General features: G+C 40.3%; 1 protein-coding gene across 1 annotated transcript in view; it reads left to right on the top strand.

The window, feature by feature from the left end:
* SUGCT (succinyl-CoA:glutarate-CoA transferase) overlaps positions 1 to 19,064 on the top strand; it is a 776,171-nt gene that overhangs the window by 643,945 nt on the left and 113,162 nt on the right. Inside the window, exon 13 of the mRNA XM_040259493.1 lies at positions 15,569 to 15,632. Coding sequence (XP_040115427.1) covers positions 15,569 to 15,632 — 64 coding nt within the window. The remainder of the gene's footprint in view (positions 1 to 15,568; positions 15,633 to 19,064) is intronic.

The following is a 19,064-nucleotide window of genomic DNA, read 5'->3' as shown; positions in this document are numbered from 1 at the left end:
GCCAGGTTGGATGAAGCACAAGTTGGAATCAATATTGCCGGGAGAAATATCAATAACCTCAGATACCCAAATGACACCACCCTTATGGCAGAAAGCAAAGAGGAACTGAAGAGCCTTGTGATGAAAGTGAAAGAGGAGAGTGAAAAAGATGTCTTAAAATTCAGCATTAAAAAAACAAAGATCATGGCATCTGGTCCCATCACTTCATGGGAAATAGATGGGGAAACAATGGAAACAGTGAAATATTTTATTTTCTTGGGCTGCAAAATCACTGCAGATGGTGACTGCAGCCATGAAATTAAAAGATGCTTGCTCCTTGGAAGGAAAGCTATGGTCAATCTTGGCAGCATATTAAAAAGCAGGGACATTACTTTACCAACAAAGATCCATCTAGTCCAAGCTATGATTTTTTTCAGTAATCTTGTATGGATGGAAAGTTGGACTATAAAGAGAGCTGAGCACCGAAGAATTGATACTTTTGAACTGTGGTGCTGGAAAAGACTCTTGAGAGTTCCTTGGACTGCAAGGAGATCCAACCAGTCCATCCTAAAGGAAATGAGTCCTGAATATTCATTGGAAGGACTGATCCTGAAGCTGAAACTCCAATACTTCGGCCACCTGATGCGAAGAACTGATTCAATTTGAAGAGACCCTAATGCTGGGAAAGATTGAAGCTGGAAGGAGAAGGGGATACAGAGGATGAGATGGTTGGACGGCATCACCGACTCAATGGACATGAGTTTGAGTAGGTTCTGCGAGTTGGTGATAGACAGGGAGGCCTGGCGTGCTGTAGTCCATGGGGTCACAAAGAATTGGACAGGACTGAGAGACTAAACTGAACTGAACTGATTGGTAACGCAATCAAGGAAATAAAATCTAAAGCCTCAATAACATAACATCACACAAGGATTAGATTGGGAAAAACTCTGAGGACATCAAGTTTTGCTAAGGATATAAAGCAACTGAAAATAATATTCACTGCTGGTGAGAATGGTTGATAAATCATTTAGAAAAATAAGCTGAAATGTATGTTGCATGAAGAGATGGGTTAAGAGCAGCATTACTTATCATGGTGAAATAACTGGAAACAACAAAAGAGTAGAATGAATTAATAAATTATGTTGCTGCTGCTGCTAAGTCGCTTCAGTCGTGTCCGACTCTGTGCAACCCCATAGATGGCAACCCACCAGGCTCCCCCGTTCCTGGGATTCTCCAGGCAAGAATACTGGAGTGGGTTGCCATTTCCTTCTCCAGTGGATGAAAGTCAAAAGTGAAAGGGAAGTCGCTCAGTCGTTTCCGACTCTTCGTGATCCCATGGACTGCAGCCCACCAGGCTCCTCCATCCATGGGACTTTCCAGGCAAGAGTACTGGAGTGAGGTGCCATTGCCTTCTCCGAATAAATTATGTTAAGTTTATGTAATGGCATACCTTACATGAATGATCACAATTGGGCCATAGCCACAAGCTTCAAAATTAGAAGAATCTCACTAACAATGCTGAGAGAAAAAGCAAGTCAGGAAGGATGCAGGCACTGATATCAATAGGTGAAAGCAAGGACTAAATTGTTAAGAGATATGTGAATATGGAGTACAGATTTTTTTAAAAAGGAAATGATAAAAAAAATTCAGGGAAATGATTATTTGGGGATGGAGAAGGGAGGGATTGGGGCAAACTTAGGAGTTTAAACATTTTGTTAATGTTTTGTTTCTTAAGCTGGGTGCATGGGTGGTCGTTTGATTAGAACTCAAACTATGATATATATTATAATACCTCTTTGGATGATTAATATTAATATTTTTAATTAGAGAAAAGAGGGGAAAGTCTGTGTCACGTGCATTGTTAGCACCAGGAAAAAGTTAGGTTATAGTAATTGTTTCAAAAGAAATAAGAAAACCAACAATGTCAGCATTTAAATCCGATTTCCGTTGTGCAAGTAAAGTTAGGCAATTGCATGTCAAGTTTTTATGAATTTATATGTTATCTTTGTTCTTTTTTGTGGTCATGGTTTTCAGGAACAGTTGAATTAAATTTTGACTTGTTAATTTTAAGTTATGCCTTCAATTATGTAACTTTTCAAATATTTTTTTATTGAGCCAGAGTAAAGACTACACTGATAAAATGTACAGTACAATAAATGAGATTACTCCAGTGCTTTTTTTTTTTTAACTTCCTATGTGAATATTACATGTTTTGGAAATGGCTTTCTAAGTTTTCTCAAGAATGTTATGAAGATTTTCTTCAAGTGTGGCTAGATTCACTTTACATGTAAATGTGATGCCCATTGTTTTGCTGAATTCCTAGATTTACCCTTTTGGGTTTTTTCCATAGTTAATGGCTATGATCCTTGCAGAGCTTCTCAGCATGGTCTCTGGAATGTGCAGTATCTAGGAAGGATTCAAGATCACCTGGAAAACTTCAGGAAACTGAGGGAATTACAACAGAACAATGGAACTTGATAATTATGTTCTTAAAAATGAATATATTTTGGTCAAGAGAACTTTAGGGATTTATTAAAAGCTTCAAACAAGAGTACTCCTTCCATCTCCCCTCAGTTCAGTTCAGTTCAGTCGCTTAGTCGTGTCCGACTCTTTGCGACCCCATGAATCGCAGCACGCCAGGCCTCCCTGTCCATCACCAATGGACGCGTTCATTGAGTCAGTGATGCCATCCAGCCATCTCATCCTCTGTTGTCCCCTTCTTCTCCTGCCCCCAATCCCTCCCAGCATCAAAGTCTTTTCCAATGAGTCCACTCTTCGCATGAGGTGGCCAAAGTACTGGAGTTTCAGCTTTAGCATCATTCTTTCCAAAGAAATCCTAGGGCTGATCTCCTTCAGAACGGACTGGTTAGATCTCCTTGCAGTCCAAGGGACTCTCAAGAGTATTCTCCAACACCACAGTTCAAAAGCATCAATTCTTCGGCGCTCAGCCTTCTTCCCAGTCCAACTCTTACATCCATACATGGCCACTGGAAAAACCATAGCCTTGACTAGACGGACCTTAGTCGGCAATGTAATGTCTCTGCTTTTGAATATGTTAGTCATAACTTTTCTTCCAAGGAGAAGGCGTCTTTTAATTTCATGGCTGCAGTCACCATCTGCAGTGATTTTGAAGCCCCCAAAAATAACGTCTGACACTGTTTCCACTGTTTCTCCATCTATTTCCCATGAAGTGATGGGACCGGATGCCATGATCTTCATTTTCTGAATGTTGAGCTTTAAGCCAACTTTTTCTTTCTCCTCTTTCACTTTCATCAAGAGGCTTTTTAGCTCCTCTTCACTTTCTGCCATAAGGGTGGTGTCATCTGCATATCTGAGGTTACTGATATTTCTCCCAGCAATCTTGATTTCAGCTTGTGTTTCTTCCAGTCCAGTGTTTCTCATGATGTACTCTGCATATAAGTTAAATAAGCAGGGTAACAATATACAGCCTTGACGTACTCTTTTTCCTATTTGGAACCAGTCTGTTGTTCCATGTCCAGGTCTAACTGTTGCTTCAATGCAAAGAAATAGAGGAAAACAACAGAATGGGAAAGACTAGAGATCTCTTCAAGAAAATTAGAGATACCAAGGGAACATTTCAGGCAAAGATGGGCTCAATAAAGGACAGAAATGGTATGGACCTAACAGAAGCAGAAGATATTAAGAAGAGATGGCAAGAATACACAGAAGAACTGTACAAAAAGGATCTTCATGACCCAGATAATCATGATGGTGTGATCACTCACCTAGAGCCAGACACCTTGGAATGTGAAGTCAAGTGGGCCTTAGAAAGCATCACTACAAACAAAGCTAGTGGAGGTGATGGAATTCCAGTAGAGCTATTTCAAATCCTGAAAGATGATGCTGTGAAAGTGCTGCACTCAATATCCCAGCAAATGTGGAAAACCCAGCAGTGGCCACAGGACTGGAAAAGGTCAGTTTTCATTCCAATTCCACAGAAAGGCGATGCCAAAGAATGCTCAAACTACTGCATAATTGCACTCATCTCACACTCTAGTAAAGTAATGCTCAAAATTCTCCAAGGCAGGCTTCAGCAATACATGAACTGTGAACTTCCTGATGTTCAAGCTGATTTTAGAAAAGGCCAGAGATCAAGTTGCCAACATCTGCTGGATCATGGAAAAAGCGAGAGTTCCAGAAAAACATCTATTTCTGCTTTATTAACTATGCCAAAGCCTTTGACTGTGTGGATCACAATAAACTGTGGAAAATTCTGAAAGAGATGGGAATACCAGACCATCTCCTCTACTCATACTAAAATGAAACCAAAAGGAAGCACTTACTACTTAAATAAGCAAATATTTATAACTAGTATATTTAACTCAACAAAGCCTATAAATACTGTTGAACATCTACCAGATAGTGCCAGATAATGTTCAAAGTACTGAAAATGTAGCATAAAAATAAACAGACATTGTGTACTAATAAGAGACCAGTGCAACCCAATCCAGTATTCTTGCCTGGAAAACTCCACGGACAGAGGAGCCTGGCGGGCTACGGTCCATGGAGTCGCAGAGTCGGACAGGACTGAGCACATACACACATGCTTCTTGAGGGCAAGGACTTTACTTTTTTTCTGTGACCCAGTTTTCCCTTAGCACTTAACAAATCACAGAACATTAGTAGGCACTTAATACTTATTATTACTCATTACCATTAATACATTTAACATTTGTTTGTTGCATGAACAAATGTGCCTCAGAGCCACATAGCTGGTCCTTAATGAAACTAGAGTTTGAACCTAGTCTATCGATAATGAAAAACAGATGCCATTTATTCTGAGCTTGGGCTTCCCTTGTGGTTTAGCTGGAAAAGAATCTGCCTGCAATGTGAGACCTGGGTTCAATCCCTGGGTTGGGAAAATCCCCTGGAGAAGGGAAAGGCTAGCAGTATTCTAGCCTGGAGAATTCCATGGACTGAATAGTCCATGGAGTCACAAAGAGTTGGACATGTCTAAGCAATTTTCACTTCACTTCACTTCATTCTGAGCTTACTCTGTCCAAGGCAGCATGCTCACTGCTTTGCATTTTTTATCTCACTTAATCCTCACAACCATTTTGTCTTTTTGCATTTCTTTTTCTTGCAGATGGTCTTGATCACTGCCTTCTGTACAATGTCTTGAACCTCCATCTGTAGTTCTTCAGGCACTCTGTCTGTCAGATCTAATCCCTTGTATCTATTTGTCACTTTCACTGTATAATCATAAGGGATTTGATTTTGGTCATACCTGAATAGTCTAGTGGTTTTCCCTACTTTCTTCAATTTAAGTCTGAATTTGGCAATAAGGAGTTCATGATCTGAGCCACAGTCAGCTCCTGGTCTTGTTTTTGCTGACTGTATAGAACTTCTCCATCTTTGGCTGCAAAGAATATAATCCATCCGATTTCAGTATTGACCATCTGGTGATGTCCATGTGTCGAGTCTTCTCTAATGTTTTTGGAAGAGGGTGTTTTCTATGACCAGTGCATTCTCTTGGCAAAACTCTGCTAGCCTTTGACCAGCTTTGTTTTGTACTCCAAGGCCAAATTTGCCCGTTGCTCCAGGTAGCTCTTGACTTCCTACTTTTGCATTCCTATCCCCTATAATGAAAAGGACATCTTTTTGGTGTTAGTTCTTAAAGGTCTTGTAGGTCTTCATAGAACCGTTCAACTTCAGCTTCTTCAGCATTTCTAGTCAGGGCATAGACTTCAATTACTGTGATATTGAATGGTTTGCCTTGGAAATGAACAGAGATCATTCTGTCATTTTTGAGATTGCATCCAAGTACTGCATTTCAGAGTCTTTTGTTGACTATTAGGCTACTCTAGTTCTTCTAAGGGATTCTTGCCCACAGTAGTAGATATATTGGTCATCTGAGTTAAATTCACCCATTCCAGTCCATTTTAGTTCGCTGATTCCTAAAATGTTGATGTTCACTCTTGCCATCTCCTGTTTGATCACTTCCAATTTGCCTTGATTCATGGACCTAACATTCCAGGTTCTTATGCAATATTGCTCTTTACAGCATCAGAGTTTACTTCTGTCACCCGTCACATCCACAACTGGGTGTTTTTGCTTTGATTCCATCTCTTCATGCTTTATGGAGTTATTTCTCCACTCTTCTCCAGTAGCATATTGAGCACCTACCAAACTGGGAGGGAGTTCATCTTTCAGTGTCATACCTTTGTGCCTTTTCACACTGTTCATGGGGTTCTCAAGGCAAGAATACTGAAGTGGTTTGCCATTTGCTTCTCCAGTGGACCACATTTTGTCAGAACTCTCCGCCATGACCCGTCTGTCTTGAGGGGCCCTATACGGTATGGCTCATAGTTTCATTGAGCTAGACAAGGCTGTGGTTCATGTGATCAGTTTGCTTAGTGATCCTCCTCAAAATCTCAGCCAGTCCCAGACCAGAATGCTACCTCTTTCCACAACCTTTGTTTCTGTGGGAGCCAGAATATCCTTGGCTACCTAGAAGGGAGCAATTCAGTGTGTTCATTAATTGGGCTGCATGGTGTCAGGCAATCCATTTGGCTGATTTCCGCACCCCCCCCCCATAAATTGACTAATTTATTTATTTTACAGAATTGACCACATCAGCTAGTTATTTTAATGGTAAATCAAATGATGCTTTTCTACTTTTTCTTTTAGTAAGTCTCCAACTGATTAAGAGTTTAGGGTCAGACATACCTAAATTATAATCCAAAGTCAGCTACTTATTAATTTATAAAATCTTGGGAGTATTTTATTTAACCACTTTAGGCTTTCATCATGTTATTAGTAGAAATGCAGGCAATAACAATTCTTATCTAGTTAATTAATCCTCTCACTAAGAGGATTAAATGGAGGTAACTCTTTAGTTCCTGACATAATGTCTGACCCTTGAGTTTTGTTGAGCAAAAGCTGCTGTTATTATATGTATCGTTGTAATTAACCTTATGCTTTATTTCAATATCATCTTTGTTCTGTGACTTTTACTGACCTCCTTGACCTACATCTTTTCCTTTCCTTCCAAGATATACACAGTTACTTACTTTTGTTCATTGGATATTACTCCTTCATTATGGAATGGAAACTGTGTTGTAAAAAATTGGTTCAGGTCTCTTTTTGCCTACCTTCTAAATATAGGCACCTTGAATGCCAGTTCATTAATCCTTTTACTCTCAGCTCTTCATGAATGGATAGATTGTTTCTCTTTTGGACATCTTTGTTAATGTCACTGATGGTATTACATTGATTTTTGATAAGGTCTTTTACACATATCCTTTGTGTCCATCCTTTGATACTTTTGAACTGTGGTGTTGAAGAAGACTCTTGAGAGTCCTATGGACTGCAAGGAGATCCAACCAGTCCATCCTGAAGGAAATCAGTCCTGAATATTCATTGGAAGGACTAATGCTGAAGCTGAAACTCCAATACTTTGGCCACGTGATGTGAAGAACTGACTCATTTGAAAAGACTCTGATGCTGAGAAAGATTGAAGGCGCGAAGAGAAGGGGATAACAGAGGATGAGATGGTTGGATGGCATCACTGACTCAATGGACATAAGTTTGAGTAAACTCCGGGAGCTGGTGATGGACAGGGAGGCCTGCCATACTGCAATCCATGGGGTCGCAAAGAGTCAGACACAACTGAGCAACTGAACTGAACTTTGTGTTCGTTACTTAATGCCAATATTCTATCTCTCTCTTTTTATTTGTATATGGCTTGCTAATTCTACTCTTGACTCAGATCCCTTGCTTTTCCTAGAGATTTTCACTGCTTATATGTGTGTGTGTCGGGGTCACTCATTCTTGTCTGACTCGTGATTCCATAGACTGTAGCCTTCTAGGCTCCTCTTTTCATGGCATTCTCCAGGCAAGAATACTGGAGTGAGTTGCCATTCCCTTCTCCACACTGCTTATATAGTGGGTATTGATTTTTGTGTTTTTGTGTTTTTTCTCCCTACATATTTTTTCTTATAGACTTTTTTCTGCCATTCCTACTATAGGACTTTATAAAAAGACTTTCTCACTTAAACTTTTATTTCCCACATGGCTTTAAGGTATACATTTTACTCTTTCCCCCCATCATTAATACATTACCATTTGACTCTATCATTAGGCTGTCAATCTGTAAAACTCTTGAGGAAGAATGAGAGACCTTATTTTAAATAAGCCTGATACTTTGTGAGAGAGATTGGTGCACTGTCTACAATTCTATTCTTATCAAGAAGAGGCTTTTGAAACTTCAAGAAGAAATTCAATTTTGAAGAGCTACCAAACCATGAAGGATTGAAGGAAGATAAAATAAGTTAAAGGAAGGACAAAGTACACATCAGAATTCTTGAGAAGGTCCTTCACCTTAGTTTAAAATAACTCACTATGCAACAAAGAATATCCTGAGTGGCCAGACTGAGGTTCCAGGCATGAAATTTCCTTCAAGGAAAATGGCAGTTGAAGTTCCCTAAGGCTGAGGCCCTCCATTACATTGTTAGTGGTCAGAAAAGAAAACACTTTACATTTGAATTTCTTGGTTAAGATAATAGAGATCAGGGTGTTGCCTTTGGATGAGAGAAGGAAGAGGAGATATTTAGTAAGGATTATAAAAGAAATGTTATACAAATGGTAGCAAGTGGCAGTTCCTGCATTTCTGGTGAAGTTAGACTGGGACCTAGGTCTAAAGTGCAGCAGGAGAGAGTTCTGTTAAAATCCAGACAGGCTGCCTGGATCCTGAGGTTCTCGAATATGTTATTGAACAGAGCAGGACTCGCCTCACAAACAAGGCTGGAGAGTTTCCTAACATTCCAAATAATCAGGCAGGGTTTCCAGGAATAACACTGCCACAGTCTCAGTTGTTCTGAGATTATCTGACCTGATTCACAAAGAAAGCCTATGGAATTTGCTGGACCTCTGATTTCACATGTTATAGGTAGGTGGCCACCAACCAGGGGAATAAGTCAATTCTTTCTGAAGGTGGGGGCTTGGAGTAGCCCATTTACCTCATAATTGTACAAACACTCCAGCAAATTAGAAATGGAATTACTTTGCTTTGCAAACATAAGAAGAATTTGTATTTCTGCTTTAAGTCGAACAATTTTCAATGCAAAGGAATTGATTGAGTTCGATAAGAAATTTTCATATTGGGAATGTCACATATAGGCATCAGTAGGGGAAGAACTAAAAGGCGTACACTGCTTAAGCTGCTTTCATGCAAAACTTCAGTCAACTGCTAGCTTCTGCTTTGCAAAACTTTGACATCTGTCCCTTGACCTTTACCAGCTACCCTTTCACGTTTGACACTTCACGTTTGCTACATGATTAAAATTCAGCGTTAATTAATTTTAACACTATCAGTTAAGTTATATTTAGCTAAGAACACTCACTTTTGTCTTTTGTGAGTAGCACTGCAGTATTATTACAAAGAGGTAGTCAGGAGGGCAACAGAGATACGAGGAGAGAAGAATGATTCAGTGTGCAGATAATTGTTTCAAGTGAAATTTAGCGTGGTATTTTTGTTCCTGTCCTCAGTAGAACTGAGATTTAGCACCTCGAGTTGGCATTTAGCCCCCACCCCCACAAAGGAGGAGGCTGTGCTGGGCGGGTGCTGAGAATGAGCCTCACCAGAATGAAATTATAGCACAATTCTAACACTGGCAAGAATTTTCTCTGGCCAGCTCTCGGCTGCAAAGCTGGTGATGCCAAAAGAAAGGCAAGGCATTCCTAGAAAGGATCTCCTTCTGGCATTGACTTCACCGTTAATTAGAAGGTTTGACATGGTCATTTAAAAAGCATCATTCCCAAAGTGGCAACCATTCCCAAAGAAAACACTGGAAGCCAGGATATTTAGCCACAGAAGGGTTACAGTTCTCACCTTAAAAAGTTACCCAGGAGGTTGTCTTCTTGATAGCTTATTCCATAATGCAACCAATAAGCTCACTGAAAACGGATAAAACTAAGGAAATTTGTCCTCTCTCCCTGAGTTTTCCAAGTGAGAAAACCTCTTTGTGGCTTTGTTGGGCCTTTGTTGCGTTGCAGGGCTCTCTCTAGTCCCAGGGCATGGGGGCTCCTCTCCAGCTGCAGCGTGCAGCTTCTCTTGCTGTAGTGTGTAGTGCAGGGGCTTACTGCAGTGTGTGGGCCTCTCTAGTTGTGGCACTCAGGCTTGGTTGCCTCTCAGTATATGGGATCTCAGTTCCCCAACCAGGGATTGAACCTGAGTCCCCTGCATTGGAAGGTGGATTCTTAACCACTGGATCACTAGGGAAGTCTCAGAAAACATTTTTATTAGTTCATTTATTTTATGCATTTTTGCTCTGTGGAAAGATTATAATAAAGATAGGGATACGCAAATCTCGCTTTAACCTGAAGCTCAAAATGCTGTAGAACTATTACAAGTACTACTCTTTAGGATATTAGTGTGAAATTGCGGTCCATAAGTTCACTGGGCCACTGCAATACTTCTGCCCTTTTTGTTGTTGTTCAGTTGCCTAGTCGTGTCTGACTCTTTGCCATCCCATGGACTGCAGCATGCCAGGCTTCCCTATACTTCACCATCTCCTGGAGCTTGCTCATACTCATGTCCATTGAATTGGTGATGCCATCCAACCATCTTGTCCTCTGTCATCCTTTCTCCTCCCTGACCTCAATCTTCCCCAGCATCAGGGTCTTTTCTAATGAGTTGGCTCTTTGTATCAGATGGCCAAAGTATTGGAGCTTCAGCATCAGTCCTTATAATGAATAGTCATGATTGATTTCTTTTAGGATTGACTAGTTTGATCTCCTTGCAGTTCAAGGGGCTCTCAAGAGTCTTCTCCAGCACCACAGTTCAAAGCATCTGCCCTTTAGATCCATGTACAGAATAGCACAAGAGAAGCTCTGCTCCTGGTAGACAGTGCGGGTAAAGACAGCACTCCGTATGTAATTTACCCATATGCATCTCAATAAGATGCAGTAATAGCAATAATAAACTGAATTTGGGGGTTCTTTGATTCAGTATACACAGGTTGCCTCCAACTGGTAAAGACCTAACTTACAAAAACAACTTCGTAGCATTTTCATTTGTGTGTGACACAATATGTTTCCGCCAGTAATTCAACTTTTGTGTTCTAGAATCTAGTTCCATGCCCTCATCACATCTTCTACCCGCAACTGGAGAGGGCACTTGATCTCTGGCAGCTTTTGTTTTCCTGCCCACTCAAGGGAAAAATGACAGCCTCTCTTGTGCCAAGGATTTAAGTAGCTCTGTTTTAGTAGCCAAGTGTGATTGTTTTTGTTCAGTCACTAAGTTGTGTCTGACTCTTTGCAAGTCCATGGACTGCAGTATGCCAGTCTCCTCTGTACTCCACTATTGCCCAGAGCTCACTCAAATTCACGTCCATTGAGTTGGTTATCTAACCATCTCATTTGCTATCTAACCATCTCATCCTCTGTTGTTCCCTTCTCCTCCTGACTTCAATCTTTCCTAGCATCAGGGCCTTTTCAAGTGAGTTGGCTCTTCACATCAGGTGGCCAAAGTGTTGGAGATTCAGCTTCAGCATCAGTCCTTCCAGTGAATATTCAGAGTTCATTTCCTTTAGGATTGACAGGTTTGATCTCCATGCTGTCCAAGGGACTCTCGGAAGCTTCTTTAGCACCACAATTTGAAAGCATCAGTTCTTCAGCACTCAGTCTTCTTTATGGTCCAACTCTCACATCTATATATGTACTGGAAAAATGACAGCTTTGACTGTATGGTCCTTTGTCATCAAAGTGATGTCTCTGAATTTTAATATACTGTATAGGTTTGTCATAGCTCTTCTGCCAAGGAGCAAGTGTCAGTTAAATTCATGCCTGCAGTCACCATCTACAGTGATTTTGGAGCCCATGAAAATAAAATTTGTCACTGCTTCCACTTTTTCCCCTTCTATTTGCCATGAAATAATGTGAGTGGATGCCTTGATATTAGGTTTTTCTAATTTTAAGTTTAAAGGCAGTTTTTTCACTCTTCTCTTTCACACTGATTGAGATTTTCTTTAGTTCCTCTCCACTTTCTGCCATTAGAGTAGTATCATCTGCATATCTGAGGTTGTTGATATTTCCCCTGGCAATCTTGATTCCAGTTTGTGATTCATTCAACCCAGTGTTTCGCATGCTGTACTCTGCCTGTGAGTTAAGTAAGCAGGGTGGCAATATACAGACTTGTCTTCCTCCTTTCCCAATTTTGAAACAGTCTGTTGTTCCATGTAAGGTTCTAACTGTTGCTTCTTGACCTGCATACAGGTTTCTCAGGAGACAGGTGAGGTAGTCTGGCATTCTATCTCTTTAAGAATTTTCCACATTTGTTGTGATCCACAGAGTCAAAGGTTTTAGTGTAGTCAATGAAGCAGAATTAGATGTTTTTCTGGAATTCCCTTGCTTTCTCCATGATCCAGTGAATGTTGGCCATTTGATTTCTGGTTCCTCTGCCTTTCTAAACTCAACTTGCACATCTGGAATTTTTGGTTCAAGTACTGCTGAAGCCAAGCTTGAAGGATTTTGAGCAGAATCTTGCTAGCATGCGAGATGAATGTAATTACCTGGTAGTTTGAACATTCTTTGGCATTGCCCTTCTTTGAGATTGGAAAACTGACCTTTTCCAGTTCTGTAGCCACTGATGTTTTCCAAAATTTGCTGACATATTGAATGCAGTGCTTTTATAGCATCTTTTAGGATTTGAAATAGCTCAGCTGGAATTCTGTCACCTTCACTAGCTTTGTTTGTAGTAATGCTTCCTAAGACTCACTTTACTTTACCCTCTGGAATGGGTCTAGGCGAGTTGACTACACCATCATTGTTATCCGGGTCATTGAGACCTTTTGGTATATTTCTTTTGTGTTTTCTTGCCACCTCTTCTTTATCTCTTCTGCTTCTGCTGGGTCCTTTCCATTCCTGTCCTTTATCATGCCCATCCTTGCATGAAATGTTCCCTTGATAGCTCTACTTTTCTTGAAGAGATCTCTAGTCTTTCCCATTCTGTTTTTTACATTCTTCATTCAAGAAGGCTTTATCTCTCTTTGCTATTCCCTGGAACTCTACTTTCAGCTGAGTATATCTTTCCCTTTCTCCTTTGCCTTTCACTTTTCTTCGTCCTTCAGTTATTTGTGAAGCCTCATCAGAAAACCACTGTGTCTTCTTGCATTCCTTTTTCTTTGGGATGGTTTTGGTCATTGCCTCTTGTACAATGTTATGAACTTCTGTCCATAGTTCTTCAGACACTGTCTAGCAGATCTAATCCCTTGAATCTATTTGTCTCCTTCACTGTATAATCATAATAGATTTGATCTAGGTCATACCTGAATGGCTTAGTGGTTTTCCCTACTTCCTTAAATTTAAACCTTAAATTTTGCAATAAGGAGCTGATGATCTGAGTCATGGTCAGCTCCAGCTCTTGTTTTTGCTAACTGTATAGAGCTTTTCCATCTTTGGTTGTAAAGGACATAATCAATCTGATTTTGGTTTTGACCATCTGGTGATATCCATGTGTAGAGTCATTTCTTAGATTGTTGGGAAAGGGTGTTTGCTATGACCAGTGTGTTCCCTTGACAAAACTGTTAGCCTTTGCCCTGGTTCATTTTGTACTCCAAAGCCAAACTTGCATATTATTCAGGGTATCTCTTGACTTCCTTCTTTTGCATTCCAATCCCCTATGATGAAAAAGATATCTTTTTTTTTTTTTTTAATTTTGGTGTTCTAGAAGGTGTTGTAGGTCTTCATAGAACCAGTCAACTTCAGCTTCTTTGGCATCAGTGGTTGGGGCATAAACTTGGATTACTGTGATGCTGAATGGTTTGCCTTGGAAACAAACTGAGATCATTCTGTCGTTTTTGAGACTGTACCTGAGTACTGCATTTCAGACTCTTGTTGACTATGATGGCTACTCCATTTCTTCTAAGTAATTCTTGACCACAGTAGTAGATATAACTGTCATCTGAATTAAAGTAGCCCATTCCTGTTCATTTTAGTTCACTGATTCCTAAGTTGTTGATGTTCAATCTTGCATTCTCCTACTTGACTATGTCCAATTTACCTTGATTTGTGGACCTAACATTCCAGGTTCCTATGCAATACTATTCTTTACAGCACTGAACCTTACTTTCACCACAGACACTTCCACAACTGAGTGCTATTTCCACTTTGGTCTAGCTGCTTCATTCTTCCTGGAACTATAAGTAATTGCCTTTTGCTATTCCCCAGTAGCATATTTGACACCTTCCAACCCAGGGGAATCATCTTCTGGTGTCATATCTTTCTGCCTTTTCATACTGTTCATAGGGTTCTCGTGGCAAGAATACTTGCAATTTCCTCCTCCAGTGGACCAGGTTTTGTCAGAACTCTTCACTATGATCTGACCTGTCTGTCTTGGATGATCCTGCAGGGCATGGCTCATTGCTTCATTGAATTATGCAAGTCCCTTCGCCACAATAAGGCTGTGATCCTTGAAGGGGAGTAGCCAAATGATTCAGCATCAAGCCACCTTTCTGCTGGTTGGGCTCTGATAGAACACCCCTGTCCTAGTAACTGCCTTTACTCTTAACCCTGAGGTCAAGTTTACTTTATATTCTGGATGTGTGCTGTGCTAAGTCGCTTCAGTCACGTCTGACTCTTTGCAACCCTATGAACTGTAGTCCACCAGGCTCTGTCCTTGGGATTCTCTGGTTAAGAATACTGGAGTCGATTGCCTTGCCCTCCTTCAGGGGATCTTCCCTACCCAGGGGTTGACCCTGCTTCTCTTATGTCTCCTGCATTGACAGATGGGTGCTTTACTACTAGTGCCATCTGGGAAGACCCACTTTCTTGATGAGACACCAAATACCTGTCTTGGTCCAGAGCATGAGATTGAATCAGTCCTCCAGGATGGGGTTTCTGGCTCTTTTTCTCAGTTGCCCTAGTTTTCTCAGTTTGTCCTAGTTATAAAAGCTGGTCTTGTGAGTAAGGTCTTGTGACCACTGAGAACATCTTTGGTTTCAGTCTCCTGCTCAGGCCTCTGACTAGGGTCTCCTCTAACCTGGGCTCCCTATCAGCTGGCTCTGCTCATGGCTTGTCACAGTGGCTTTAATTTGTCCACTTCACATGGTCCCTGGGCCTCCTGGATATCCTGATTCACCTTTCGAACTGGACTGACTGCCCACACCTTCCACTGAAGAAATTGCTAGGAGCACATCTGTACTACAGTATGCTCCTGTGATTCAGGTCCTGGCTCCTCTCATATTCTGTCCTTCTGCAGTTGACCTTGGTCCAATCCTGCTTGAGGTCATGGAGAAAGAGGCTGAGCTTTAATATTTAGAGAATCAAAAATAGATGAAAGAGGGGAATCACACCCTGTATTTAAGAGCAAATAACATTTTTAAGACTAAGAAGACTATAAAAATGAAGTTGGCTAGCCCTTGAGTCTTCTAATTCTTTCTGGCTTCACTTGGTGTAATATAAAATGAAAACATTTTAACCTCAAATACTTTCAAATTAATATTTCAAAAATTCTCTATGTTTTATAATCATTTTTTTCAATGGATTGAATAAGTATCTTTCCACATCCCTTGAGATTGAAGGTAAATTTACTTTGTAAGTTATTTTTCTCTCTTTTTTTACGTTTTAGGTGTTACACAATGACCTCATTATGGAGATGAAGCATCCAACTGTGGGGAAGATATCAGTCCCAGGTTTGAAAATCTTTATTTTTCTTAACTCCTTTCTTCATAAATTTATTCCGTGTGCTGATATCTGCATGTAATTTATGAGCCTCCAAACAGCTTGTAAAGACATTATCCAGATTTTTTATTTTGGATAAAAGAGAAATCCTAGAATCATACTCACAAGCATGTTTGCTAAGGCTATAGACTTGTGTCTTCACTCTAATTGTCTGGGTGACAAAAGGTGCTTGTATTACGTAACTCTGTTCTGTGGAATCATGGACTCACATAAGTGTCATATGTCACTGCCAACAGATAGATGGCGATAGATGTGGAAAATATTATCAAATTGTACTTGGCTCATATGAGAATGAGAAAGCAAGCCAGGCACCATAGAGGTGGAGTCCAAGCAAGGCTATTGACTTCTCAGGCCAGGGCATTTTTGTTTCTTCCCATACTATGGTTTAGGTTATGGATCTTAGCTTTGTTGAGATCAAAAAACCAAATGCTTTCAGTAAGTCCAGAATACATTGAATTTGTAGAAGTTGACTTATACCCAACAGACTCACTGAAGACATTTTGGCCTTAAGGTAAATGGACAAGTTTTTCAGGTCCCAGGAGTGTTCTCTTTCCAGTAGTCGGAAGCCTCAGGCCTAACTCTCAGAGTATTCAAATTGTAGTGACAGCTTGCAATCAACCCATCAGCCCCCATAGACCATACTTCTCTAGTAATCTTGAAATTGCTATTCCTCAGATCTGCTGTATCTGTTCTGGCCACTGCTGGAAAGCCCCTCCACGTACTTGTCCACCGAGTCCCTTTCTTTCCGAACTATACACAAATCATTCCCTTATTTTTTCTTTAATTCTAACAGAGAATAATAAAATTAGTTAGAATATAACTTTGGTTATTGTTTTCCTGAAACTATATCCTGTTTGCCTTGCTTTAAATTTGAGTATTTCTCAAATCCCTCAGTCACCTCAGTCAAATGGCATAAGTGTTTACTTCTATAGGTATCAGATCTCATTTCTTGAATAACTGCTGTTATTAAGTTGTTTGGGGGTATAATCTAATTATAAGATTTGGGAGCAGCTGGATAAAAATGTCCCAGAACAGATTAGACATGGCCATTGGCCAAACGAAAAGAATGAGAGGAGGAAAGTATGATGAATAAAGCATATTGGAGGAAATCCTGATATTCAAGAGTATACAGAACATTGTATTGAATTAAGGGAGGTAAGTAAGATAGAGAGTAGGTATAAGTATATCACAGATTGGGATCACATATTAACAGGGAAATGCTATAGGATATGGGACTTCTCTGGTGGCTCAATGGTAAAGAATATACCTGCAATGCAGGGCATGTGGGTTAGATTGCTGGGTCAGGAAGATTCTCTGGAGAAGGAAATGGCAACCCACTACAGTATTCTTGCCTGGGAAATCCCATGGACAGAGGAGCCTGGCAGGCTACTGTCCATGGGGTCGCAAGAGTCAGACATGACTTAGCAACTAAACCACCAACACAGTTATGGGCTATAGAAAAGTAGTGGAAAAAAACAGCATGCTGATAAAAGCTAAGAAAATTATTTATTTGTTTCTATAGTTGAGCATATATTATGTGCTGATAAAATTCTCAGATGTACAGCAGTCTCTTTTAAATCCCCTTTTGGAAAATTTTATTTTTGTTTCTTTAATTTTGATAGGACCTAGGTATCTTTTTGCTATGTCTATCTCATTGACTAACCTTATATTCTCCCTGTAGAATTATCAACAAAAAAGGTCTCAGATTTGAGGCAGAATGCATGTGTTTAGACTATTTTTGGAATTAGTATCTGAGTGTCTTTTGAGGGCAGCACATCTGGACTCCCCATGAAGGGAAGAGGCAATTCCACTCACAGACATCAGATAAAAAGTTACTCTTCAGTGTGTCTCAGTAGGAGCCTACTCAGATAGGACAAGATATTAAATGCAAAGAGAATTTATCAGTAAATAATTAAATTTTTTTCTGTGGGTTGTTATTTTCATTAATTTTATTTATCAATGATAGTTCTGCATTTCTTTGTAAGGGATGTCCTCATTGGAGACCTCATGAATGCCTTAGAAATAGCTCAGATTTTCCCATAATGCCTCAATGAGTTGAATTTACCAAAACAGGTAAGGTGAGTAGAGTTAAAAATGATTTTATGCTCCACTGTTTTCTAGTTAGCCAGTGGAGACACATTTTTTAATTCATTAAATGTAGCTCTACAGTTTCACATATATATCTGCATCTTTATGTTTACAGTGACAATCATAATTAAAACTATTTATTTATATGTCCTTTGTTATTAGTGAACCTCTTGTGAACAGTACTGAATTTTCTATACATTGCACTTATTTGCCTGAAGGATTGTCTGTCTTAGTCATTACCAGAAACTTGTTTCTTGGAGAATATTTATGGCACCTTTTAAAGAGAGGTATAAATCCACAACATTCCCTCAGATTCTCATATTAGAGGTCCTCTATGCTGCTGCTGCTGCTGCTAAGTCACTTCAGTTGTGTCCAACTCTGTGCGACCCCATAGACGGCAGCCCACCAGGCTCCACCGTCCCTGGGATTCTCCAGGCAAGAACACTGGAGTGGGTTGCCATTTCCTTCTCCAATGCATGAAAGTGAAAAGTGAAAGTGAAGTCACTCAGTCGTGTCCGACTCAGCAACCTCATGGACTGCAGCCCACCAGGCTCCTCTGTCCATGGGATTTTCCAAGCAAGGGTGCTGGAGTGGGGTGCCATTGCCTTCTCCGGAGGTCCTCTATAGGAGATGCTAATTGATTAAAACCTTAAAACTACTAGTCCACCAATGTTGAATACACTTTTAACAGGGATGGGAAATTATTTATCTCTTCAAAATTTCTTTTTGCTGCTTAAATATTGTCAGCACTGAATACATTGTTCCAATATTTGTAAGCATTATCCATATTAAAATAAACCAAGTAGTATAGTCCAAACTGTCTCCTTTATTAATTTATATCTATTGTAACATGCTATCTTTTCATATCATTTCCCACTACCTCCAATCTCTAGTAAACAACTATGAAATTTAATTTGTGTATATGCATGTCAGAGTTAAAGCTTCGGTTCAGTTCAGTCGCTCAGTCGTGTCCAACTCTTTGCGACCCCATGAATTGCAGCACGCCAGGCCTCCCTGTCCATCACCATCTCCCGGAGTTCACTCAGACTCATGTTCATCGAGTCCGTGATGCGATCCAGCCATCTCATCCTCTGTCGTCCCCTTCTCCTGCTTCCCTCAATGCTTCCCAGCATCAGAGTCTTTTCCAATGAGTCAACTCTTCGCATGAGGTGGCCAAAGTACTGGAGTTTCAGCTTTAGCATCATTCCTTCCAAAGAAATCTCAGGGCTGATCTCCTTCAGAATGGACTGGTTGGATCTCCTTGCAGTCCAAGGGACTCTCAAGAGTCCCATCAC

The sequence above is a fragment of the Oryx dammah genome, unplaced genomic scaffold (assembly GCF_014754425.2).
Source record: "Oryx dammah isolate SB20612 unplaced genomic scaffold, SCBI_Odam_1.1 HiC_scaffold_18, whole genome shotgun sequence".
Taxonomy (NCBI): domain Eukaryota; kingdom Metazoa; phylum Chordata; class Mammalia; order Artiodactyla; family Bovidae; genus Oryx; species Oryx dammah.
This window is presented reverse-complemented; position numbering and strand designations above follow the sequence as displayed.